The sequence below is a fragment of the Temnothorax americanus genome, unplaced genomic scaffold (genome assembly GCF_048541705.1).
Source record: "Temnothorax americanus isolate GAGA-0224 unplaced genomic scaffold, ASM4854170v1 Scaffold4, whole genome shotgun sequence".
NCBI classification, from domain to species: domain Eukaryota; kingdom Metazoa; phylum Arthropoda; class Insecta; order Hymenoptera; family Formicidae; genus Temnothorax; species Temnothorax americanus.
The window spans coordinates 1,356,774-1,379,443 of NW_027509547.1; the positions used below are offsets into that span (position 1 = coordinate 1,356,774).

Here is a 22,670-nt window from a genome sequence, read left to right on the forward strand (position 1 = left end):
CTTATGTTTTGAGATATATTTTCCCTTGTTTTTACGTTCAGAAATATATTTCGGGCAATTTTTGCTGAGGGAAAAATAATTTTATAAATAATGGTGTAAAATTTCATACGTGCGACAAAGTATGTTACCTTTTCCAAATTATGTGATTTTTTTCATTTGACTCCGTTTTGATCGGCTGATCATGCGAGTCGTCGAGAAAGGTTACAGTTACAATAAGTGAGAAAAATACTTTTCGATTGAATTTTGACACGTACCGAGAAAGGGTTTCAAAACGCATGACAGGGGTGTCGATCACTATCCACGTCGGCTAAGAAAGACGAGCCCCATAACCCGCAACTACAGTGATTACTGTGATTAGCCAGTGGCGTTGCCAAGTCTTCCCAATCTCACCTCGATCAAAAAATGTCTGCTCGATTACCGCATTTTCACTAAAATAAACTAAAAAATTAGCAGCGAAATCTCCGTTAAACTATATATTTTATGGTTGCGTCGGATTCTTCGAAATCTAATGTGCAAAAGGCAATGTTTTTTCTCACTTCGTCTGATCGAAAAATGCGAAAATATGTGATTGAAACCGTGATATAGAGCCTTCTTTTTCTGGCCGTCTGTATGAAGTAATGCAAACGTTGTGATTTTCGAGATCGATTTTCTAGAGTAAATAGTCGGTAAGGAGCCACAGAAAAAATCGACTGCAAATCTGATGATATAATTTATAATTTGATATAAAATCCGAAATCGAAAACTTTATCTAATACATGCCCCGACAAGACGACTACCTTAATCACTACGCCTTGCAAATTAACGACAAAATGAACGATCTTATACTCTACTTTGGCGAGTAGTCCAATATTATTTCATTCCGATTCCGAAGAAGTCTAACAAGCCTACATTTTCACAATTGTTTTCTTCAGATTGAAAAGCTCGCGCAATACGAAGATTCAGAGAACATTATTTGAATTATTGAACTTTTTCGCGAATTATTCCAACATGATGTTACGTCGTACTTTTGTTAAATAATAAATATGTGGATTTCATAAGAGCAAAACTGAAATAAAATTCAGATATAAAAATTAATTGTCCAATCGCCATCGTCGGAAATTTCTTCTGAACGACTACAGCGCTATCTAGCGCAGTAAGAGAATAACTGAAGTGCAACGGTAGGGTACCCGTGCGTGCCGTTCTATCTCTTCGTTACACCACAGGTTATACGAAGCGTACGAGCGTTGGCGTTGGTTGGTTGGTAGATTTCCCCTCTCCGCGCGACCGGCGCGCGTGCCTCGATTCGATCTTTTCCGGCGTATGGTGGACCGCGAGGTAACCAAGTTTTTACGATGAAAAATATTTTGTAGAATCCGCAGCAATCCGTCGATGCGTCGAATATAATAATTCGACCGTGTGTGTTTTCGCATTGTCGTATTTCACTCTTTCGCCGCAAAATATTATTATCTTTTTTATTTATTAGCCGTCTAACAACAACGAGGTGCACGCGCGTCTATGATTGTCGAGTCGCTTTGAGATTTACATGTATTTTTATTTAAATAAAGTCATACGAGCGAAGGTACATATGAAAAATTAATACGCAAATTTGCGAAAAATCACACAACTTCTCGTCATCTACTTATCTGATCTGTCGATTCGTGCGAACGTGGGGTGTTAAGCGCTACTAACCTGATCTAACCTATAAGCTAGTAAACTATTGAGAATCGTAAAGAAAGTGTTCCACCCCTGTGCGTTATGACGAACGATAAAATTGCCAGCGATATATTCTTATTGCAAGTTATTTTGTGCGGTGAGAATAAGAGTTCTTATTTTTAATAGCGCTATATTTATTGATAAAAGGGTAGTAAATATAAGCGCGTGTGGCACGCGTAGTTTTCAAAACTTTTGTAATTAAAGACGCACCTACATCTAGCAGCTAGATAATCGCTACTGTCGATACTCCGTTGCGTATTCTATAATTACAGTGCCCTGGTAGCAGAGTGACGTCAAATGACGTCTTAATGACGTCTCTAGACGTCACGTAGACACGTTTAGACGTTATTCTGCTACCCGGGTACTATAATTTTATGGCAGTCTAGGCATAGGTCGTATATTACAAAAAATGTAAATATATGAACGTATTTATTTTGCAGAATGAAGCAAATCGTTACTAATCAAACGGTTAAAATCCCAGAGGGATTGACTGTTCGCGTCAAGTCCCGTCTGGTAACGGTGAAAGGACCGAGAGGTACGTTGACGCGATCCTTCAAGCACCTTGCGCTTGACATTCGTGTAAGTAGAAATATTATTATTACAAAAGATATGACGTGTTTCTTGAAAAAATTGTTTTCCAGTAATCGTCTAATTTTAAACGAACGAACTGGAGTACGTGTATCCCATCGTGATGAGAGAGAATTTGGATTCCCCTTCATTTCCCATAAATGATAAATCCACGTCTGAAATATTTGCACGTTGTATCAAAATGTTGCAACGTTTGTATTTGTGTCTTAATAAGTGAATATTCTTCATTCTGTATTTCAGATGATCAGCCCGAGGTTACTGAAGGTAGAAAAATGGTACGGTAAGAAAAAGGAATTAGCTGCCGTTCGTACCGTGTGCTCGCATATCGAGAATATGCTTAAAGGCGTAACGAAGGGCTACCAATATAAAATGCGAGCTGTATACGCCCACTTTCCTATCAATTGCGTGACCACGGAGAATAATACGGTTATAGAAATCCGTAACTTTTTGGGCGAGAAATTCATACGCCGTGTCAAAATGGCACCAGGTGTGACTGTCGCAAATTCCGGCAAACAGAAGGACGAGTTGATCATAGAAGGAAATTCCTTGGAGGACGTATCTCGTTCGGGTAAAATACTTTATGCGTATAGGTACCGGTAGTTTTCGAACAAACGAATAAACTTGGCAACGTTAAACATTTGTATTCCATATTTTAGCTGCTCTCATTCAACAGTCAACGACGGTAAAGAATAAGGATATTAGAAAGTTTTTGGACGGACTTTACGTGTCCGAAAAAACAACAGTTGTACAAGATGATGAATAAATTCTTCAATTTATGACTTAGAATTTATTAATGCACATATTTTTATTGACCCAATATTGAAATAAAAATGTACAGTTTTCAATCGTCTCTATCAACGTTACTTCGATACCTTTAGGCTATGCACATAAAAAATAACCGTGACTTAGTGTATATGTATGTCTTATTATGTTTACCATTATTATTATTATTTTTCTTGAAAATGGTCTCAAGGAAATGAATTTTCTCGAATGTTTTGGTGTTTTAGTAAAATGTACGAATCCAAAGAAAATTGTTCAGAGATTTAGTTTTTTTTATTAATTATCGATTCTTCAACGAGAGTATGACTGCTATACGCTTTTATGTAGGTAGATAAATTATTAATTGAACTGCCCGGAGGGTTCGTTGCAGCGACATCAAGGACGTGTAAGCACGGTTGATAAAGATGCGAGGTTAAGTCAATAGTCGCGCATCTTATTGTGATAATAATAATCGTTTGAATTTATTTTAGCAATATCAATGCATTATTTCATTTTATATGCGGAAACGGAATTAACGATATTAACGTTGACAAGAAGCGCGCGAACGAAAAAAAAACGATAGTTATCTATTCGCAACAATTTAAGAAATTTATTTTACGTTTGTAATTGTGCCGTGCGTTTTAGAAGCTTTAAAAAAAATTTTATTTTACGTATATTGTATTGCTCAAACGTAGAATCGCGCGGTATACGTTGCTTGCGAAGAAATTGATGCGCATTTCTACGAGCTACGATCCTATAATTGCAAATTAGATGCGACGTTGTCACAATAATGAATCGTAATTCACACGCAGACTGATTGCAGATATGTCTTGATTCGTCACGAAAAGCGATTTGGATAGAGAAGGGAAAAAAACCAATGCGTATTTCAACAGAAGTAAAAGTCACTGTTGCAAGTCAGAGTTGCATAATCCTCCCCAGTCTCATTTTTCTGACAAATATAACTACAAATTTCAGCGCAATATGTAGCACGCACACATATATCCTAGAATGAATTAATAAAATAAATGAATAAAACAGTAAAAAGATAAGCTAAGATAAAACGAAGAGTCGACGGTTAAGGTGATCCTAACCGGTTTTTTTCTTAGCACTAATCTTTTACGTGGCTTTATAGAAATGCAAAATTCTTGTCTAGAATTAAAGTACGCATCAAAATCTAGATCATGGTGGTCGACGTTATATCGAAAACGAAAAAAAATTAATATTTTTTGTTATACGTGACGACCACCATACATATAAATTCGACCACCATGACCTAGATTTTGACGCGTACTTAAATTCTAGACAAGAATTTTGCATTTCTATAAAGCTACGTAAAAGATTAGTGCTAAGAAAAAAACCGTTTAGGATCGCGTTTTACCATAGCGCGTATAAAAAGGAGTAACTTGTCCTGGGAACGGCGAGACGGCGAAGCAAGTATGCCGAAGCGCCGAAGGCGTCGAAAGAAACGAGGCGTGCAGATAATGGCAATGCAAGAGCAAAACATACCAGGATTACCAGGCTAACTGTGAGATGTACATACATGATATACCACAGTTGAAAATAATAATATCAGAAAAGATTGGATCCAAACGAAGCGGGAGCAGAATACGTCAAGAATTAATTAAGCTGCAATACGATATCAGAATTTGCTCATCGCTTCGTTCAATTTGAAATTGAATATTCAATTCGCATTATCTTCAATTTATTAGAAAAGGAAGAACTATAGAGATTGACGGAGATAAATTATCTATGAACTGCGAATGAATATCGTAAAAATGAATATATATATGCATAATGGCCATGAATATATTATATAATATTAATGAGTGACGATTATATAAGTTATATATATATATATATATATATATATATATATATATGAGACAGAATATATTTATTATATTATTAAGTCGTATATATGTATAAGATGCGTTTGACTTTCTGAAATCGGACGGTGCACTTTCGAGCGGCACGCGCTAATGTTAGATTACAAAATCGCGGTAATGAGATTCCAGCTAATTCAATGAATCGATTATCATGATTAATGCGTCGTTCTTCTGCATTAAACATCGAGAAATTAAATATATTACGAGTAATTAATTGTTATCGCACGTTGCACATTGATTCAATCTTTACCTTTGGACTATTACGTGTATAGATAAGATTACCTGCGGCTATAGCAATAAGTACGATTCGATCTTTCAACTTTGTTCGTTTCTCCGTGAAAAATAGACGAGACGGAAGAAGAAACGTATTACGGTAGGGGCCCGATGATCCAAAAGAGATCCGATAAGCCAGGTTTTGGTTACACATTTTTTTTTTTTATCTTTCTTGGATATCAATATAATCAAATCAATATAATTAATCTTGATTAATTGTTTTTGACGATTTATTCGTACGATATACATATACGCGCACGCGTGTGCTCGAATCTCCGTTCTAAAATTAATCATAAACTTTTCGATAATCGCAAATAAATTTTTTTAGCATACACACACTTCTTTTATTAATTTTAAATATTTTTATTACCCAATCTTCTTGGAATAAAAAAAAAAGAAGCGAGCGAAGGAATAAGAGCCAAACGAAAACCCGTTTTTATCGGGGCCGGCTCTCAGCGGTCCCGTACGCAAAGAAACTTTGGACTTTATATCGTAAGGAAAGCCCTTTTGAGAATAGAGGTTAGTGGGCTTGGTGTCAGGATTGAGGGCAGCTAGAAAGGATCTCCACAGGGACGAGTAATCAAGGAACACACAACTTGAGCACAGGACTTTATTCCGATATAATTAGAGTAGCGAGCGTTACGTGTGAATGGTCGGCGGTCGTGGCGAGCGAAGTGTTGCAGCCGCTGCCGCCGCTACCGAAAACCGAAATCCCGCGCGCAACCTGAGCATGTGCAACACGCATGTGCGAATTACGTAATACATATTCAATCAGGATTAAATAGTATTATACTTACAATTAGCTTTAGATGCTATACACTTTCGAAAAGGCAATGTGCACGAGAAATTGCACGCAAATATTATTAAACGTAGTCATAAAAACACATAAACTGTCACACCCTGTACCGACAAAAAGGAGAGCAAAACGTCATTCCCGACCTTGTGTGTTTATCAAAATAAAAAAGTAAGCAGTATAGCGATACTGCACGATCAATTTACTAGTATTTGCAATATTTTCTCGCTAGGAATATTCCTCACTTGCGCACGGTTTGTTACAAAATCATGAGTACAGCATCAAACATTTGAAAATAATGCAAATCTACTTTTGTTACATAAATGTATATAATAGGTTGGCCAATAAGTCCGTGCGGTTTTTTACTTACAAATGTTACTTATAAATAACCGCACAGACTTATTGGCCAACCCAATATATACATATATAATTTTAATTGCTACAAATTAACCCTTTTTCGATGCTCCGTGTACTTTCCCTTGTGAAATACGGACGCGTGGCTTTGCAGATCTGTAAAGGGCCTTCTCTAAGAAAGACCCAGGTCATTATTTATTTAAAAAATACTCAAAATGTTACGAAAAATTACGCATTTAAGGAGAGAGGAATTAGACTTTGTGTAAGGGAAGGAAGTCACTCGTTAATACGTTTTGCAAAAGTTAGGATTTTTTTTATTAAACAGAAAACTAACGCTTTTTTGTCGCGAAGCGGGCACGAAAATATTTACGCGAAGGACGATCGATCTGTTGCTATAGTTCCTACATTTGGAAAATTTTTGAATTAATATGATGACTATTTTACTCGCTATTTTACGTCGTATTAAGTGACAGGATCGAAATACATAGATAGTGAAATACGTAGATCTAGCGAAACTATAGCGAATCTAGCGAAACGTTTTTATATAATTACGTGCTTTGATAAATTTATATCCTTCTTTTTTTTTAATATAATTTTTTTGAAAATTGGTAATCCTCTTCGGCGTCCGAAGATAATGGAAAAAGGGTGAAAAGCCCCGATGATATTCCGCGCATTGCGATTTACAATGCAAATTACTTGAGCGCTCCGGAAGAGCGACGCATCCTCATCAGGAGGGGAAAAGGGTTGAAATGCGTAGTGCGCTCGGTGGGGTGGGGACTCGGGTGAGATCGGTGAGATAGAGCGAGGAAGAAAAGCGGATAGTCTTGGGTCGCTCTTCGAGTTAGTGCTTCATCCTCGGTCGCGAACGGTCTGCGTCCTGCACACACGTCACGTCAGTTTTCGAGACGCTCGAGCGTTGGTCTGTGCAGTGTGCAGTGGGTCCCGGTAAGTACATCGCGACTTAACGAGCCGCGTACCTCGCAACTTCATTCCGCGACCGCGCGGAAGAAAAAAAAAGAGAAATAGAGGAGGAAGAAGGGAAAAAAGGGAGAAAGAGAGAGAGAGAGAGAGAGAGAGAGAGAGAGAATTAATGCCGCGAAACGCAGAAATTTCGATACTTTCACATTCCGCGTTACCGTCAGCGACACACGATCCGCATTGCCTGTTTTCTGCGTATACGTCACGTATCCGGCGCGTATCCCTAATGCTTTCTCAGCGGTATGTTATCTCTGGCACTGATGGCCGGTTAGAAACTACGATTGCCAAGTGTCAAAAGTTACAAGTCAAGGCGACTTATCAAGGCTCTCTCTTGAACACGTGCAATTGACACGTCTCGGGTCTCGGGTTGAATACCCACAAACGCGCGTTCATTCAACACGCTGAAGAAAAGAAGGCAGCAGCAGCATGCGTTGTGTATCCAGCTCTAGCTTGATTTTTAGATATTTCCAAACGTTTCGCTGAAGTGGCGAGTTGTCTTTTTTCCCTCTCTACTTCCGTTGATCTGAAGCGGCTCGAGGAACTTTCCGAGAAGATCGCGAAAGTTGCAGAAAGTTTTTACGGATTTAAGTAACAGATTACTATTCACTGATATACTCATTTAAAATTCCGTCGTAATTATAACGTTGCACGCGCGTTAGAGATATCGCGCGAGATATCTCACGCGTTGTGTAAGAGAAATTTTGATGTAAATAAAACATGGGGGGGAAGAAAAACAGAAATGTTGCGCGACAGCGTGGTATGTCAATTAATAAAATTATCTATCCGGGCGATAAAAGACTCAGTTTACTCTTCGCGCTGTCAGTTCCGTCAAACGTACATATTACATTTCAGACTGAAATTACTCATATACATGTAACCGATCGCAGTTTACCGCGAGTTAGTCAACAATGCCTATTTTTAATTTTTTCGTCTCGGTGTTACCGAGGGTGCTAATGTGAAAGATCGACCGTCACTTCCGTGAAATCAGTCCCGGACTATCCTCTTCGCGCTTTTAGGCTCGACGGACATCTATTTGACTTGAACCACACGCAGAGTAATTTTCACGTTCGGCGCCTTGATTCGCGTGCGCCGAGAAATATATATGAACGCTCGCAATTCCTATATTATCATCTTCCGCGTGAGAAATTTTCAAACGCGCCTCGAGCGTCGACAGTGCACAGAATCGATCAACGTCGGACGCATATCCCGGTCTCTCTGTCGAGCTGTCCATTTTTTTTTCTCTTTACGCCTCGAAGCTCGCTGTTCCTGGAAACGGCGAGCGAGCTTTTTCAGCCAACTCCTCGACGGCCCCACGCGACTGCGGCGTCGGCCGTCGGCGGCCGAAAGGTCGTTGTCCCGCTGCGGCGGCGTTTCCGAACGAGGGGAATTAAATCGGGCTCTAAATCGTTTGATCGGGACTTTTGTGAAGCGTGCGACAAGCCCCGCGCTAAAAATACACCCTAAAGAACGAAGCGCGCAGTTCGGGGCGTTTTAGCGAATATTTTCCTGCGCGTTATGATAGAGTTAAATGCTTCGAGCGCATATCTATTCTTCGTTCACATTTTTGCGTTTCTGCACTTGGTAAATCTCGCGAACGTGTCGACACGCGCCTGATTATATCGTCATTGAATATATTCATGGTATAAGAATTAGATATATCTTCATATTACGATATAATAATTCTTGATAAGAGTTATAACTTCAAGAAGTCAAAACTTGTTTCGAAGCACGCAACCATTTTTTTTTCTACGATCTAATTGGAGACAAACGTTCCTCTTTATCGCTGTTGAACACAGCGGCGATTTTATATAAGAACTTTTTGCACATGTAAGTCACATGATCGCACGATTTTTGATCACGGTCGTGTCACGCGCACGTGCACGCGAGAAGAGGAACTGATGTCCGCTAATCTAAAATTGAATGTAAATCATCTTCACGTTTTTCTTGTTTTGTCTTTTAACCCGCGAGTCACTCCTGTTCCATATTTAAGTATCTTGCGTGAACCACATATGCGTAATCCCGGGTGTAATGCGATGGATGCGAACACGATGCACTTGACAGAACTTTGGTCGCGATAATTAATTGTTTATCTGCCTGATAAAAAAGATATTTGTCAACAACTTTTAATTTTCAAAACGAGAAGCAAATGGGATGGCTCATCTTCAATATGAGTTGAGTATTTTTCTCCGAGAAAAAAAAAGGCACGTGTTCTTTTTTAAATTTTATTCTTTTTGGGAATGAATGTTCTCTTGTTCACCACTCTTTGCGCGGGGCTAACAGTTTGAAAACTATTTAAGTATGATAATTTCTTCTTGGAAATGTAAGAGCGCTTTCATGGCCGAAGATAAATTATTCCACCGTAAAATCAGGGTTATTTTGTAACGATTGGATCATCCGGTGCGACGACGTGCTATAATTACATTAGTGGTTATAATTAGATATACGGTCCTTAATTAAAGCATTTTTCTTGTTGAAACGCAACATACAGTTATTGCAATCTATTTCTCGCATATTGCTATATGTTGTTGACAATACTTGATTGATCGTATTATCAATAACGTCCCTGCCAACAATATTAACAAATTTTGCATAAGAAATATATATATATATATGTTTGTGTTGCTGAGGGAATTAATTTAACTTGCATAAGTAACAAGGAAGAGCACGTTTCGAGATGTTTTATCTGATTTCGGAAAATAAAACTTAACTTCAAGCGTAATAGTTTAATTACGTGCAGTTTAATCGCCTGTGTGTTTATGTTAATTATTTTGAATACTATAGTAAACGACTGTATCTGGTAAGAGATAATAAAGTCCACATGTGTGTGTGTGTGTGTGTCGTACTTTATAAATACTTAAAAGCGTTGGGGTCAAAGTCTATAACAGTAGACTTTTTACCGCGTGTAGTCGTGTTTATAAGAACTTTGTTATCTCCTTTGACCGGTTCACTTTCAACAGCAGGTATGTTAATATCCGTTTAAAAAAAAGAACTATTTCAATAAACGTGGATTTTTAACGCAATAATATTGTGTATAATTACTCGTGTTTTCAATTAAAATATTCTATGCATCATTCAATACTCTCTATCGGCCCCATCGATCTCATTCGATTCTCACTGGATTGATTCCTTTAGAGTGTTTAGAGCGACAGATGTGTTAATATCCATAAATCACCCATGAATGTGTGAATCATTTAAATAACATTGAAATAACATTGTTCAGCTACTTTTTCCTCAATGCGAAGGTATACTATATGTTCTTTATTCATTTATTCATATCACTGTCAGAGGATATTTGCATACACGAAAAGGAAAAAAAAATAAGATTAACGACAATGCATCGTCTAAGTTCTAAGTCGCCGAATTCGCGGCAGACCGCAGTGCTTAAATCACGTGGAACGGGAAGAAACGTAACGCGGCGTTCCCTCAGTACGAAAGTCCACTCCAGCCTGAAACGTTCCCGTCGTGCCGGATCTCTCTTGAACTTTGCGCGCACCACTCATTCTATGTATACAATTCATCATTCGCTTATCTGTCAGTGCAGCGCGTATAAAGAGGACACAATCTAAATGCCTTCCCTCCCCGAGGGATGCGCTAAGCGAATCGTCAATAATACACGAGGCATAATCGCGAGGATACCCCTTCCAAGTAGCGGCGATCCTTTATCGAAGCTGCGGAAGGCATAACGATAACGTCCGACGCTTTCTATCGGTTGATTTGTGCCGTCCATCTCGACCATTATCTTTTCTTTGTTCCGTAATCCGACGCGGCGTGCTCAAGTACGTATACATATCGTATCGTTATACTTGAACGGTTTTCGTCGTTGTGTATGCGCGACGCGCGAGTTGTTCCGCCTTCGCCATCATTTTGGAATTCGCGTCCGCGTGAAAAGTGAAACTCGATGACTGCAAAAGTGCACGATTGACACTTTTCTTATTTGTGATCGAAGCTTTAATCGCCAATTGACATCCCGCAATCGTAAGTTTGATTCAGCAATATGTCTCTCTCTCTTATTTCTTTCAAAACTGACACAATTTTGCAAAAATTAAATTTTTACTGTAACTAATATAATTATTATTATAATTAATATAATTATATTATCATTTATATATAATAATATATATTAATTTTATTAATTATATAATTACAAACTTAATTATAATGTATATACGTTCGCGGAAACTTTCTCTCTCTCCCTCTCTCTCTCTTTCTGTCTTTGAATGCTAATTTTACTATAAATATCATCAAAGAGATAACATATGTCTGAGTCACGAAACGTATAGAACTGAGTTTCTATGATTTAGCCGATTTAGCACATTTCGAAATTATAGCCTTGTAATAACAGATTTCGTAGGCCAATCTAAAGTTGCGATATTTTCCGGAAAAAAACAAATAATAATAACTTATAATTCTCGTGTTTTTAACCGACTGGAAATAGGGTTTCTTTTTGCAAACTAAAGAATTCGATCATATGAACAAAAGTACATTCTCGATCCCAGTTAATTCTATATACAAATTGAATTTATCTTTGTTATAAGCTTTTTATTTAAATCTTGAATATTAAAATAATTAATGGAAACAATAAATATAGAAAACGGGCCAACTAAGAACCAAGCGCGGCAAACGATGCGCGAAAGTTTTATTTTTATTTCTATTTTACATATCTTTCAATCTTGACTGTGCGCCGACTAAATTTGTCAGACTTGAAATCCAGCAATCCATCTAACTAATCGAATCGATTTAATTTTTGATGCTATGTGCATCTAAATGACACTGTGTTAAAAAATCATTGCGAAAGATATTATCTCAGCCAGGGTTCGAACCTGAAACTTCCTTCACTCCGTGAAGGTTAATATTTTTCGCAATGATTTCTTAACAGTTATATATTTAGATGCACATAGCATCAAAAATTAAATCGATTCGATTTAATTAGGTGAAGGGGGAGATTTTACTAATCCAACCGGAGCTGTGTTTCAAGTCTGACAAATTTAGTCGGCGCGCAGTCAATGGAAGATTATGTAAAATAGAAATAAAAATAAAACTTTCGCGCATCATTTACCGCGCTTGGTTCTTAATTAGCCCGTCTTCTATATATTCATGGATTTCCATTGGAGCCTACACTTCGAATTTTGGAAAGAATAAAGTCACAAGAAACGATCGCATTTCTCGATATTTAAATCTTTATGTTTTATTATCAAATAATATAATCACCAATCGATATTATTATTTATTTATGACGAAACTGTTGGAGAGAAGAATGGTTTTGGTTAATACAACTCGATTCGAAGTTAATCAACGCAAAATATAATTGAAACAATACACTATAACAGCACGAGTCGCCGTGCTCGTCGTAGCTTGAGCAATATAAATGCAGAAATTGTGACATCAAAAACGAAGTGTGACGATTTCAAAAACAATAATGCCGTTACACATTCTCTCGGACATAGCGTTACATTTGCATCACGTAATACATGGCACGGTGACGTGATTGATTATAAATCTGAAATAAACGGTGATTAATAATTGATGCAAGGAACACAATTATTTTTGTATCGACTGATTCTTTTTTTCATCGACGAAGAAACGTGAGAGGAACGTACGTGATTCTCGCTGACGCACAAGACATTTCTCACTTTACACAATCAGGTCTGATGTTCAATAAAAACAACTCGAGGAAACGATCTAACTCTCCGAATTTCAAACACGCTTGAGAATTATGTCGTTTAGGAGAAAAACTTGTTCTCTCAAATGTTTTCTCTTTTATCTCTTATATTCGCACGAGATTGTAATTTTCGAGAGCTCCTTCAAGAGTACCGTGTCGCATCAATTTCGTAACGCGTAAAAGCTGATGGGCGAATACACGTAAAAATGCATACCTACACTGTGCTCCATAACGAGCGATTCTTCCTTGAAGTTATCCTTCCTTTCACTTCTTGCTTGCAACATCTGCATCCACGTATATATTGTTGCGAAAATATAGCACATATGGCGGTGTATATTGCACACCAGCTTGCCCAATTTATCCTCCGACAAATCTTACTTCTCTGAGTTTCTTGTTAACTAAAAAAAACCCTGATTTTTGCGACGAGGAGGAGCATAAAACAATAATAGTTTGTCATTAGTGTTTCCAATTTGTCAGAATCTTACTTCTCTCAACTACCTGTTAGACAAAAGAGCCGATCTTTGCGACGAATATGACGAGACAATTTTATTGTGCTCCCAATTTGTCGTTCGAACTTTACTTCTCTCAGTTTTTTGTTACATAAAGAAGCCAATTTTGCGGTTCGAAAAGAAATATAAAGAGACAATTTTGTAATTGGTTTTCCCAATTAATCGATCTTACTTCAGTTTTTGGTCACATGAAGAAAAATAGCGAATTCTTATCGATGCTAATAAAAAGAATTCTTCTTTTCGCGAATCTCGCGTGGTTTAATTTCATTTCAATACGGAGCGGCAGTCCTTCATTTCCAACGTTATTTGCCCCGAGCAAAACGCCTGGGAAAGCTACTGAGCTAAGTACCTACCGAGTACTTAGTACTTATTATACACTCGGGAAAATTGTAAATATACGATGAGAGGACGAAGATGGTTGAAAACATGTTTTCAAACGTTCGATAAAGACAATAACAAGCGCGGCTTAAAAACTACACGATCGTTAAATATCTATTACAGGCATGCATCAAGCGCGAGATATATTAACGCTCGAGAGAGTGACGATCACAATTCGAAACAGAGACTTTGTTTTATTCGCATTACGATGACGTCAAAGGCCTACCAAACTCGCGTGCGTACAGATATGCAAAATATTTTTGCTCCATATTTGGACTTTATCGCTTTATAGTTCACAGGAGCATGCAATAGGAGAATCGCACATATCGCATTGCGTAACGGGGCATCGTTATTTCCTCACTGGTGACAGTTTCTTTATCCTTCTTTAAGCTCGTGCGTACGCTACGAAGTTCATGATACGATAATATCTTCGACGCGCAATTACTCTTCTCTTTTTCTCCTTTATTGCGAACGTTCTGCTGGACTGATAGCCAGCTGCCGTTCGTTAACTTAATTATTTCGAAAACAGTGTGACGACTGTCCGCGGATCGACTGAAAATTCAACATTATTAACTTCCCGACATTCATTTACGATTAGATAAGATTAACGATTCCGCGCTGTCAATGAAATCATCAAAGGTTACTGGACTTGGTACTCTCGGAGTATGATCGAGATGATACGATCTTGTTGACGTGTACCCGACCGCACAATTGACGATCTGCGTTCTACATAATTGGGAAATCCGCAAGGCTTTTCCAATTATTCGTTTTCTCGGAGTATTGCGTTAATCCTTTTAGTCATCCTCTAATTACTTACTGACCTTTCATTCGTTCACTAAGTCGTGCGTTTACGCGTGTTTATCAGGAAATGTAGAGATGCGAGGGGAATCTTATTCAACTATTTTATCTCGTAATCACTTTAAGTAAATATTATAATAGATGCGTCAAGAGTTTAATTGATATGGTATAACTGCTATTATCAATCTTATTATAAATAAAGATAAATACGCTTTAGTCGGTTCTTGTAAGAACTGATTGGGCGACGAGGCGCGGCGGAATTTTGAAAAATAAACGCAGACGAAGGTAACAACAAGTGTGTTGGTCCACAATGTATTGTAAAATATAACCATTTTCATCCACTACTTTGAAATTCTGATTGCGAAATACAATTCTGTGTCACGGACGACCGGTAGTGGCCGCGTGTATCTGTATGCACGTGTCGTCAAAAAGAGTGGCTCTGCTTACGGGTGAATCATCGTGCGTCGGACAAAAAATTATATCTCGTAAATACAAAGCTACCTTTGTTCCCCGGTCACAAAACGACGCACGCTTTATGCCGATTATATTACGTGGCGCATCAAGGCACAAATTCCGCCTTGGTTAATTTATTGCTTTTATTTTTATTTATATAGAACGGAGAGGAAAGGAAAAAAAATCGGAGATTTTTCATCAATTATATTATTATACATATTGGTTGTATCAATTATACTATAGCCGGGGAAATACATGACACTATATGCTAATTTTATCGGTAAATAATAATTATTGACTGCGTGAATTTTACAATAATAGCCTGCCATTAGTATAATTATACTTTGCGAAAAGTGTTATTGAAGAGAAAAATTTTAAGTATCAATAAAGAAGATCTCCTTTGATTGCAGAGTTACAAATCGAATAAAGTTTCATTCAATGGGATTCTGTTTTATAAAATTGTAAATTTATAGCCTCCCTAACCTTCTTCAAATCGTTATTTTACGTTAATTTATTCATCTGCCACATGCGTCGTAGATTTCAAATCGTCTGTATAATCCCGAAAACAGAATTATTATGTAGAATTCCGTTGGACCACGGAAATATACAAAACCCACTCGTCATATGGACTTTATCTTTCAATAGCACGTCATAAATTGCAATTGTGTTTACTTCAGGTCTAATTAGCATTAAGTCGGTTTATCTAAGAAAAGAATCAGAGAGCGCGGTTACTTAATACGTTAAAGAAATAAGAGTTTCTTTTTACGATCGTTGCGAGTCATTTAATTGCAATGTTGTCTCGTCTTGCGTCTACCTCTGCGACCCCCGACTATCGTTATTGGCGGATCTTCGTCGATCTCTATCGAAAGCCCGCCGCGCGCCGGCTCTTTGTTCCAGGTCGCCTCTGGATTGGAGCGACAGATGAGCGTTCGAGCATAATCGATCCTTATCACTCGATTGGTTCGCATAAAGCGCGTTACGATGGAAATATTGATGCACGAGGCGAGCAACCGGCGGGAAAACGGCACGAATACGACGGTCTGTATGGCTGACCCCAGATCTACGTTCAACGAGAGGCGAGAGGACGCCGGCATGTCGCCCGACACCGCGCACAACAACAACGAGGAATCAATTGACATCATCTTCGAAAACATTACCTACACCGTCAGCCTTGGCTTCAGAAGAGGTGAGCGATCCTCTAGTTACACTGTTAAATATATTAAAGGATATGTAATTTAAATCTCAGTGTACCTTGAGTTAAATAACATTTTGTTGTTTTTAACTACCACGTGTGTCGAAATTTGTTATTTCAACACAAAACAGTATTATTTTAACTTTGTTGGTTTGAGTTAAATTAACGACGCATTGAGTAAGAGCACTATATGGTGAAGAATGGTTAAAAATGACTCAAATTGAGTATAACTAGATACTATGAATTAAACAGTGTATAAAATTAAACCAGAAAGTCACTTAGCTTACGAATATATGTATAATAAATAGTATTTGTGTTGCTTTCCGACGTAAAAAATTTTTCCTATGTAAAACGACATCTTGGAAGACGATACAGCTAGTCGATTGTGATAACCATGACAATAAGTGAGAATTTCCTCGGAGTTGGAAACGAGGAATTATGGAAGCGTTGCTATAACGATGCCTCCAACGGCGCGCGGCGTTAGGTAATCATTGCGGTGGAAAAATTTCAGGGGAGAAAGAGATCTTGCACGGGATTAACGGAAGGCTCCCTAGCAAACAGTTGATCGCTTTTATGGGGCCATCCGGCGCAGGAAAGTCCACGTTACTCGACATCCTGTCTGGTTTCCGCACAACCGGAGTGGACGGTGTCATATATGTCAACGGCCGTGTTCGGCATCTCAACACTTTCCGGAAGTAAGCACAGTCTGCCGCATACTTTAATCTTATCAAACTTGAGACTTTCTAAATTATATAACGCATAAGCTACGTAAAAGTGATTAAACAAGTAAGGAAATTATAGCGGCATTTCGTACGTCTCTCGGTGTCTCTCCTCTCGATTCGACACGACTCTGGCGTTGCCAATTTCTTTCGTTGCTGTTTTAACGCTTCGTTAATTTATCCCTCCTCAGATGCAGCGCCTATATCACGCAAGAAGATCGATTGGAACCCCTGCTCACCGTGATCGAGAACATGAGGGTCGCCGCCGATTTAAAGCTGCCGTCGAACACGCCGCAACACAAGAAAGAGATGATCGTGCGTAAAAATATATTAACAACTATTTTGATAATTAATCGAAAAAAAAAAATCATCACGGTGATTTATTAAAATCTAGAAAGAATTAAATCACACAGTGCTGTCAGTGCTTTATCAAATCTCATTAACGCTTGATAATTATTTAATTGTTATTTGAGGATAATATAATAATGTGTATCATTAGTTGATGAGCACCATAGTGTTAATTGACGTATTAATTGAATGACAGGTGAGATTTATCGTTGAACCGATTTAAAATAAATTATAATACTTTATAAGGATCAATTGCATATAATGTTGCAGATCGAAGACATTCTCACGACACTTGGTTTGTACGAACACATGCACACGAGATCCGGTCGATTGAGTGGCGGCCAAAAGAAACGACTCTCCATCGCATTGGAATTAGTTAATAATCCCACGGTGATGTTCCTCGACGAACCCACCACGTAAGTGTAGTGTGTGCGTGATTTGGACTTTGATCATTCGATGCTATCTGACTTTCCTATTTTTTATATATACGCTCGAACAAATTGAATGGCTGTCTCTTTCAATCTTCACCTTCAATGTTAACATCTTAATAATTGCATATCCTCGATAAATATTTACACATTTAAGTGCAATAATTCAATTTCTGTTGCTTTTTACTTCAATAATTTTCCATTGATAATCTATCTTTCTATCTAATAAAAAAGGATGGACAGAATTTTTTATTATTTTTTGTTTTGCCTCGTCATTTATCGCTGTACTTTTATTGACATTATCATATCATAATATTTCATTACAGCGAAAACCACTATTGTAATTATGTTACACAATATATTGAATATTAGCGTTTCTCTGGAGTACAATATATATATATATATCTAGTATTTTTTCAATTTTTATACCCAAAATTGTTAATAACTATTGATTGATGATCATCGCTAATGTTGTTTAAATGAAGATTATTCATTAACAGCCATCTTATATTTGTTATTAAATTTTTACATTTGTCATACTTCTTACAGAGGTCTGGACAGTTCATCTTGCACGCAAGTCGTAAACTTGCTAAAAATTTTGGCGCGACAGGGTAGGACAATAATTTGCACTATTCATCAGCCAAGTGCGTACTTGTTTCAATTGTTCGATCAGGTAAGTAAATGCGTCACAGAAATTATAAAAATGCGTTATAGAAATGATAAAAATCACTGCTCAAAAACATCGATCTTGTTTCGATTATCATTTTCATAATAGAATTGCATTTATATGATTAGAATGATAAAAATCAAATTTCTCTCGCAGGTATATGTGTTGACGAATGGAAACTGTCTGTACCAAGGAGCAACGGGCAAGCTCGTGCCATATCTGGAAAATATGAAAATGCCGTGTCCTATGTATCACAATCCAGCAGATTACAGTACGTATAATAAATTCATCCTTCGGCGAGTTGTTCAGAAATTTGTTAATATCGCTATATGCTGCTGTATGCAAATATTGTAGTAATCGAGCTTGCCTGCGGAGAGTACGGCGATGATAAAATCGATTCATTGATAATGGGATCGCAAAACGGACGAAGTTTGCAGTGGTTCGACAATCCGGAAGCTCTAAGGGATGCGAAAAGCTTGAGAGGTACGGACAAAATCGAAGATCATAAAAATTATCACGTTACAATAATATAAATACAAAATTGTGTAATTTTATATTTTATTAAAAATTATATTAAAATAAAAAATATTTTTCTGTGTATCTTACATATTTTTGACAATTAATCGCCTTTAAATATTTACATCTGTAACAAAGTATGATATTGTAGCGTTAAATTATTGCGCTAGAAAATTGAATGGCAGACTCAGTCTAGATTTATGTGACATCGTTTAATCTTTGATCGTTTTTTTTTCTTTTCAGCGGCACATCCACTAAAGAAAGTAAGGAACGATAACAGCTTACACGCGACAAATCTCGTTCACCAAATCAAGATCTTGCTAAGGAGAGGATATATCATGTGTAAACGAGATACGGTAAGAATTGTTTGTTCCATCGTGCGTTTTAGAAAATTAAAGGCGTCTTTCATCGGGGAAAAAAAACTCACTGGCACTCAGTGTCTCAGTTTTTGAGTTTTTCAGAAATATGCTCACTAATTCTACCAATGAAATACGCTTCGAGCACTCAGTGCTGTCAGCGTCAGTGAGTTTTTCCGATGGAAAACGCTATAATATTTTGAGAATCCAGAAAGTGCCAGTCGCCATCGATCTTGACGTAAAGAACGCTACGATCGCACGAAGTTTCGTTTAATTAATCCGTGCGCATGTATTTTGTTGCAGACTCTGACGCATTTGCGCATCATTGTTAACATAGTCGTCGGAGTAATGCTGGGATGCGTTTTCATGCGATCCGGCGCCGATGGCTCCCGCGTTCTGGACAATTACAATCTCCTCTTTTCCATTCTCATACACCACATGATGACGACGATGATGCTCACGATAGTGACCTGTAAGTATTGATGATTTCACGATGACTATACGGTTTTTCGGTAACTTTTACCGCAAATGAGAGAAGATTGCGTAACGAACAACGAGTCTCATCTTTGATTTGCAGTCCCAATGCAGATGTCCATCCTCCTGAAGGAACACTTCAATAGGTGGTACAGCTTGAAGGCATTCTACACGGCGATAACGTTGATCGACGTGCCGATTTCGATAGTGTGCTGCATATTTTTTTCGATAATCGTCTATTTCATGTCGGCGCAACCGTTGGAGGTCATTCGATTTTGTATGTTCTTGGCCATCAGCATGTTAGTCATGTTCATTGGACAAGGTACCGGTCTCATGATAGGCGCTATATTTAATGTCGTGGTAAGTATTATCAATTATATCATCAATAATTAATTAAAATTGGTCGATGAGACGCTGACTTGTTCGCAGGCTGTACGATCTTTGCTATTTAATTTCATGTGTAATTAAATAAGTCTCTTCATCGACGTCCAGTCTTGTCAGACTTATTGTTAGAGATATTAATTTTACATATCAGCAACTTCCGTGATTTTAATTCCATTAAATGCGTCATTAACCGTTTTTTTACTATGTTATTAATAGTTCCACAGTTTTTTTTTTGTAATCATTAGCAAGCATTGTCCAGATAAGACTCCTTATATAAATAGCACTTTTTTGTCGCAAAATGTTTCATAAAGAAGACTTAATTTTCGAAGTAAAACGTAATAAAAAAACATTTTAACTTGAAGAACGGCACATTTATGGGACCAACATTGGCAGTACCGCTAATGATGTTCGCCGGATTCGGAGTGTCGTTACGCGATCTACCAAGCTACCTCAAGTGGGGTAGCTATCTCAGCTATTTACGATACGGTTTAGAGGGGTAAGAATTGCTTCATACTTCATAAATTTTGTATTACCTAGCAACATTGTATACATATATCATGACGCGCATTTCCAATAGTCTATTTATATCTACGACAAAATTATATCTCGACATAATTCAATACTTTTTATAATTCAAAATATTACATAAATTAGAATTATATAATAATAATCTAAAATTATATAAATATAAAGTGTTATGTGTGCTTTCGCAGATTCGTCGGAGCCATTTACGGATTGGACAGACCCACTCTGGACTGCAAGGAAAAGGGCGAGCTGTACTGTCACTATAAATACCCTTCGAAATTTCTCTCAGACATCGCCATGGGGGGAGACCAATTCTGGAACGATATTATCGCGCTCGTTATAATATTACTCATCACACGATGCGGCGCATATATACTTTTACGATGGAAACTCGTGTCATACCGATAATACCGATACGGTTAAACCTTTGGAATGCGATTATCTTATACTCTGACTGCGCTACTGTATTCAAATGGCTGAGAGACTTACTTAACTACGTAACTCTCGACCTTTTAATTTGTAGCATTGCCTGAAGCCGCACTTGCCGAATGCGTGTAGCTTTCGAAATATTATAATAATTCGAAATACCGGAAAATGTTAAAAACGACGGGATAAACAATTATTTCTATTAGCCGCTCATTTGTGTCTGATCGTATATTTTTGTTGCTATCTTGAAACTTTATCCGAACCGCATATCTCTATAGCAGAAAAAGAGTGCCACGAATATTAAGCGCTCTGTATATATTCTTTCTGTATATATTGATACATTGTCCGATTATAATCTCGTAATAGTCGCATGAATGAGTAAGACTGTGCGTATGCCTACGTGACAAGTGTATATATGTACCTCCGAGTTGATATCGAGGGATATTGAGACGGCAATAAGTTCACACACGTAGCAATATATTGTTAGTGAATTATTGCGATAATATTTAATTTTTATACTTAAATGTGATACGTGCGTGATGCTAAAGAATCCTACGTGATACTGCGTGATAATGTACGCGTCGCGCGTCAATGAAATGAAAATTGACACTTCCGTTGAAAGATACGCCACTTGAACTTATATGTCAGGTTCAATTCAATTGCATCTGTCATAGCTTTGAGAGCTTTTGGTTCATCCAAGGTTTCGAGCAAATACGTTGAGGATAAAAAGCGTGGATTATGTCAGTCTCTTAATAAGAGGATGCAAACAGCAAGCACTGAATGAAAACTCTGATTCTAAGATGCAAATAGACACTATATTCACTGAGAAATTATTTTTATGTGATATTTTTTCTAAAAATTGTAAAAAAATGCCAAACAGCTGATTGTTGAAATGATAGATATATTACAAAACAATTACGTTTACTCAATCCGTCGAGAAAATTGGCCGATCGACAAACAAAATCTTTCAAATTTATTACGTGTTCTTTATGCATCATCATTATTATTATCGTCATTATTAAAACACGTTATACGTTTTTATATTAGACTATTATATATAATTATATATATTTTTACGGACATTTATTATTTTGTTGCGTCATTTATGTAAGAAGATAAATGAACATTCTGGACTACCTATTTGACATTCTCGTCAACTTTGTTAAGTCGACGCAATAATTATTTACTTACCCTAAGATAATTTACTCTAAGATATTTTAGTTTATTGTACTGTTATATTTAATTTATTTTATAATAATAACGCCAATCCTTACATTATCACCATAATCAGTTATAAAAAAATAAATCTTATTACATTGTTATTATTACATTGTTATTGTTGAGCGTGTTATATATTTAAGTACAAAAAATTTATACATTTTTTACATTTCTAATCCTATTGTCTCTTTTAACATTCTACCTACTATTACAAAGAAAATGTGTTAAATCGTTAATTTTTTGTTTGAGACATATACTTGGAGAATACTTTCTTGCTTGAGATAAGTATTCTTTAAG

General features: G+C 37.2%; 2 protein-coding genes across 5 annotated transcripts in view; both read left to right on the forward strand.

Annotated features, from left to right (window-relative positions):
• Rpl9 (ribosomal protein L9) overlaps positions 1-3,066 on the forward strand; it is a 111,155-nt gene extending 108,089 nt beyond the window's left edge. For 2 of the 3 annotated variants that reach the window (XM_077415870.1, XM_077415871.1), the window contains exons 2-4: positions 2,131-2,271; positions 2,521-2,848; positions 2,937-3,066. In XM_077415870.1, coding sequence (XP_077271996.1) covers positions 2,134-2,271; positions 2,521-2,848; positions 2,937-3,043 — 573 coding nt within the window. In that variant the 5' untranslated portion in view covers positions 2,131-2,133 and the 3' untranslated portion in view covers positions 3,044-3,066. Of the gene's footprint in view, positions 1-1,189; positions 1,315-2,130; positions 2,272-2,520; positions 2,849-2,936 lie in introns of those variants that run through there. The other variant, XM_077415869.1, reaches the window with a different exon arrangement.
• Positions 3,067-7,132: 4,066 nt separating this feature from the next.
• LOC143902500 (ATP-binding cassette sub-family G member 4) lies at positions 7,133-22,483 on the forward strand. Of its 2 annotated transcripts, none has more exons than XM_077415460.1 (13): positions 7,133-7,290; positions 16,018-16,306; positions 16,824-17,007; positions 17,223-17,346; positions 17,650-17,795; positions 18,357-18,480; positions 18,631-18,745; positions 18,829-18,957; positions 19,234-19,346; positions 19,650-19,818; positions 19,924-20,180; positions 20,567-20,700; positions 20,918-22,483. In XM_077415460.1, exons 2-13 carry the CDS (start codon positions 16,102-16,104, stop codon positions 21,135-21,137), a joined length of 1,920 nt encoding a protein of 639 aa, XP_077271586.1. In that variant the 5' UTR covers positions 7,133-7,290; positions 16,018-16,101; the 3' UTR covers positions 21,138-22,483. The 2 variants fall into 2 exon arrangements, with proteins under 2 accessions (XP_077271586.1, XP_077271587.1); XM_077415461.1 differs by lacking the exon at positions 7,133-7,290 and adding an exon at positions 10,758-11,298.
• The last annotated feature ends 187 nt before the right edge of the window (positions 22,484-22,670 follow it).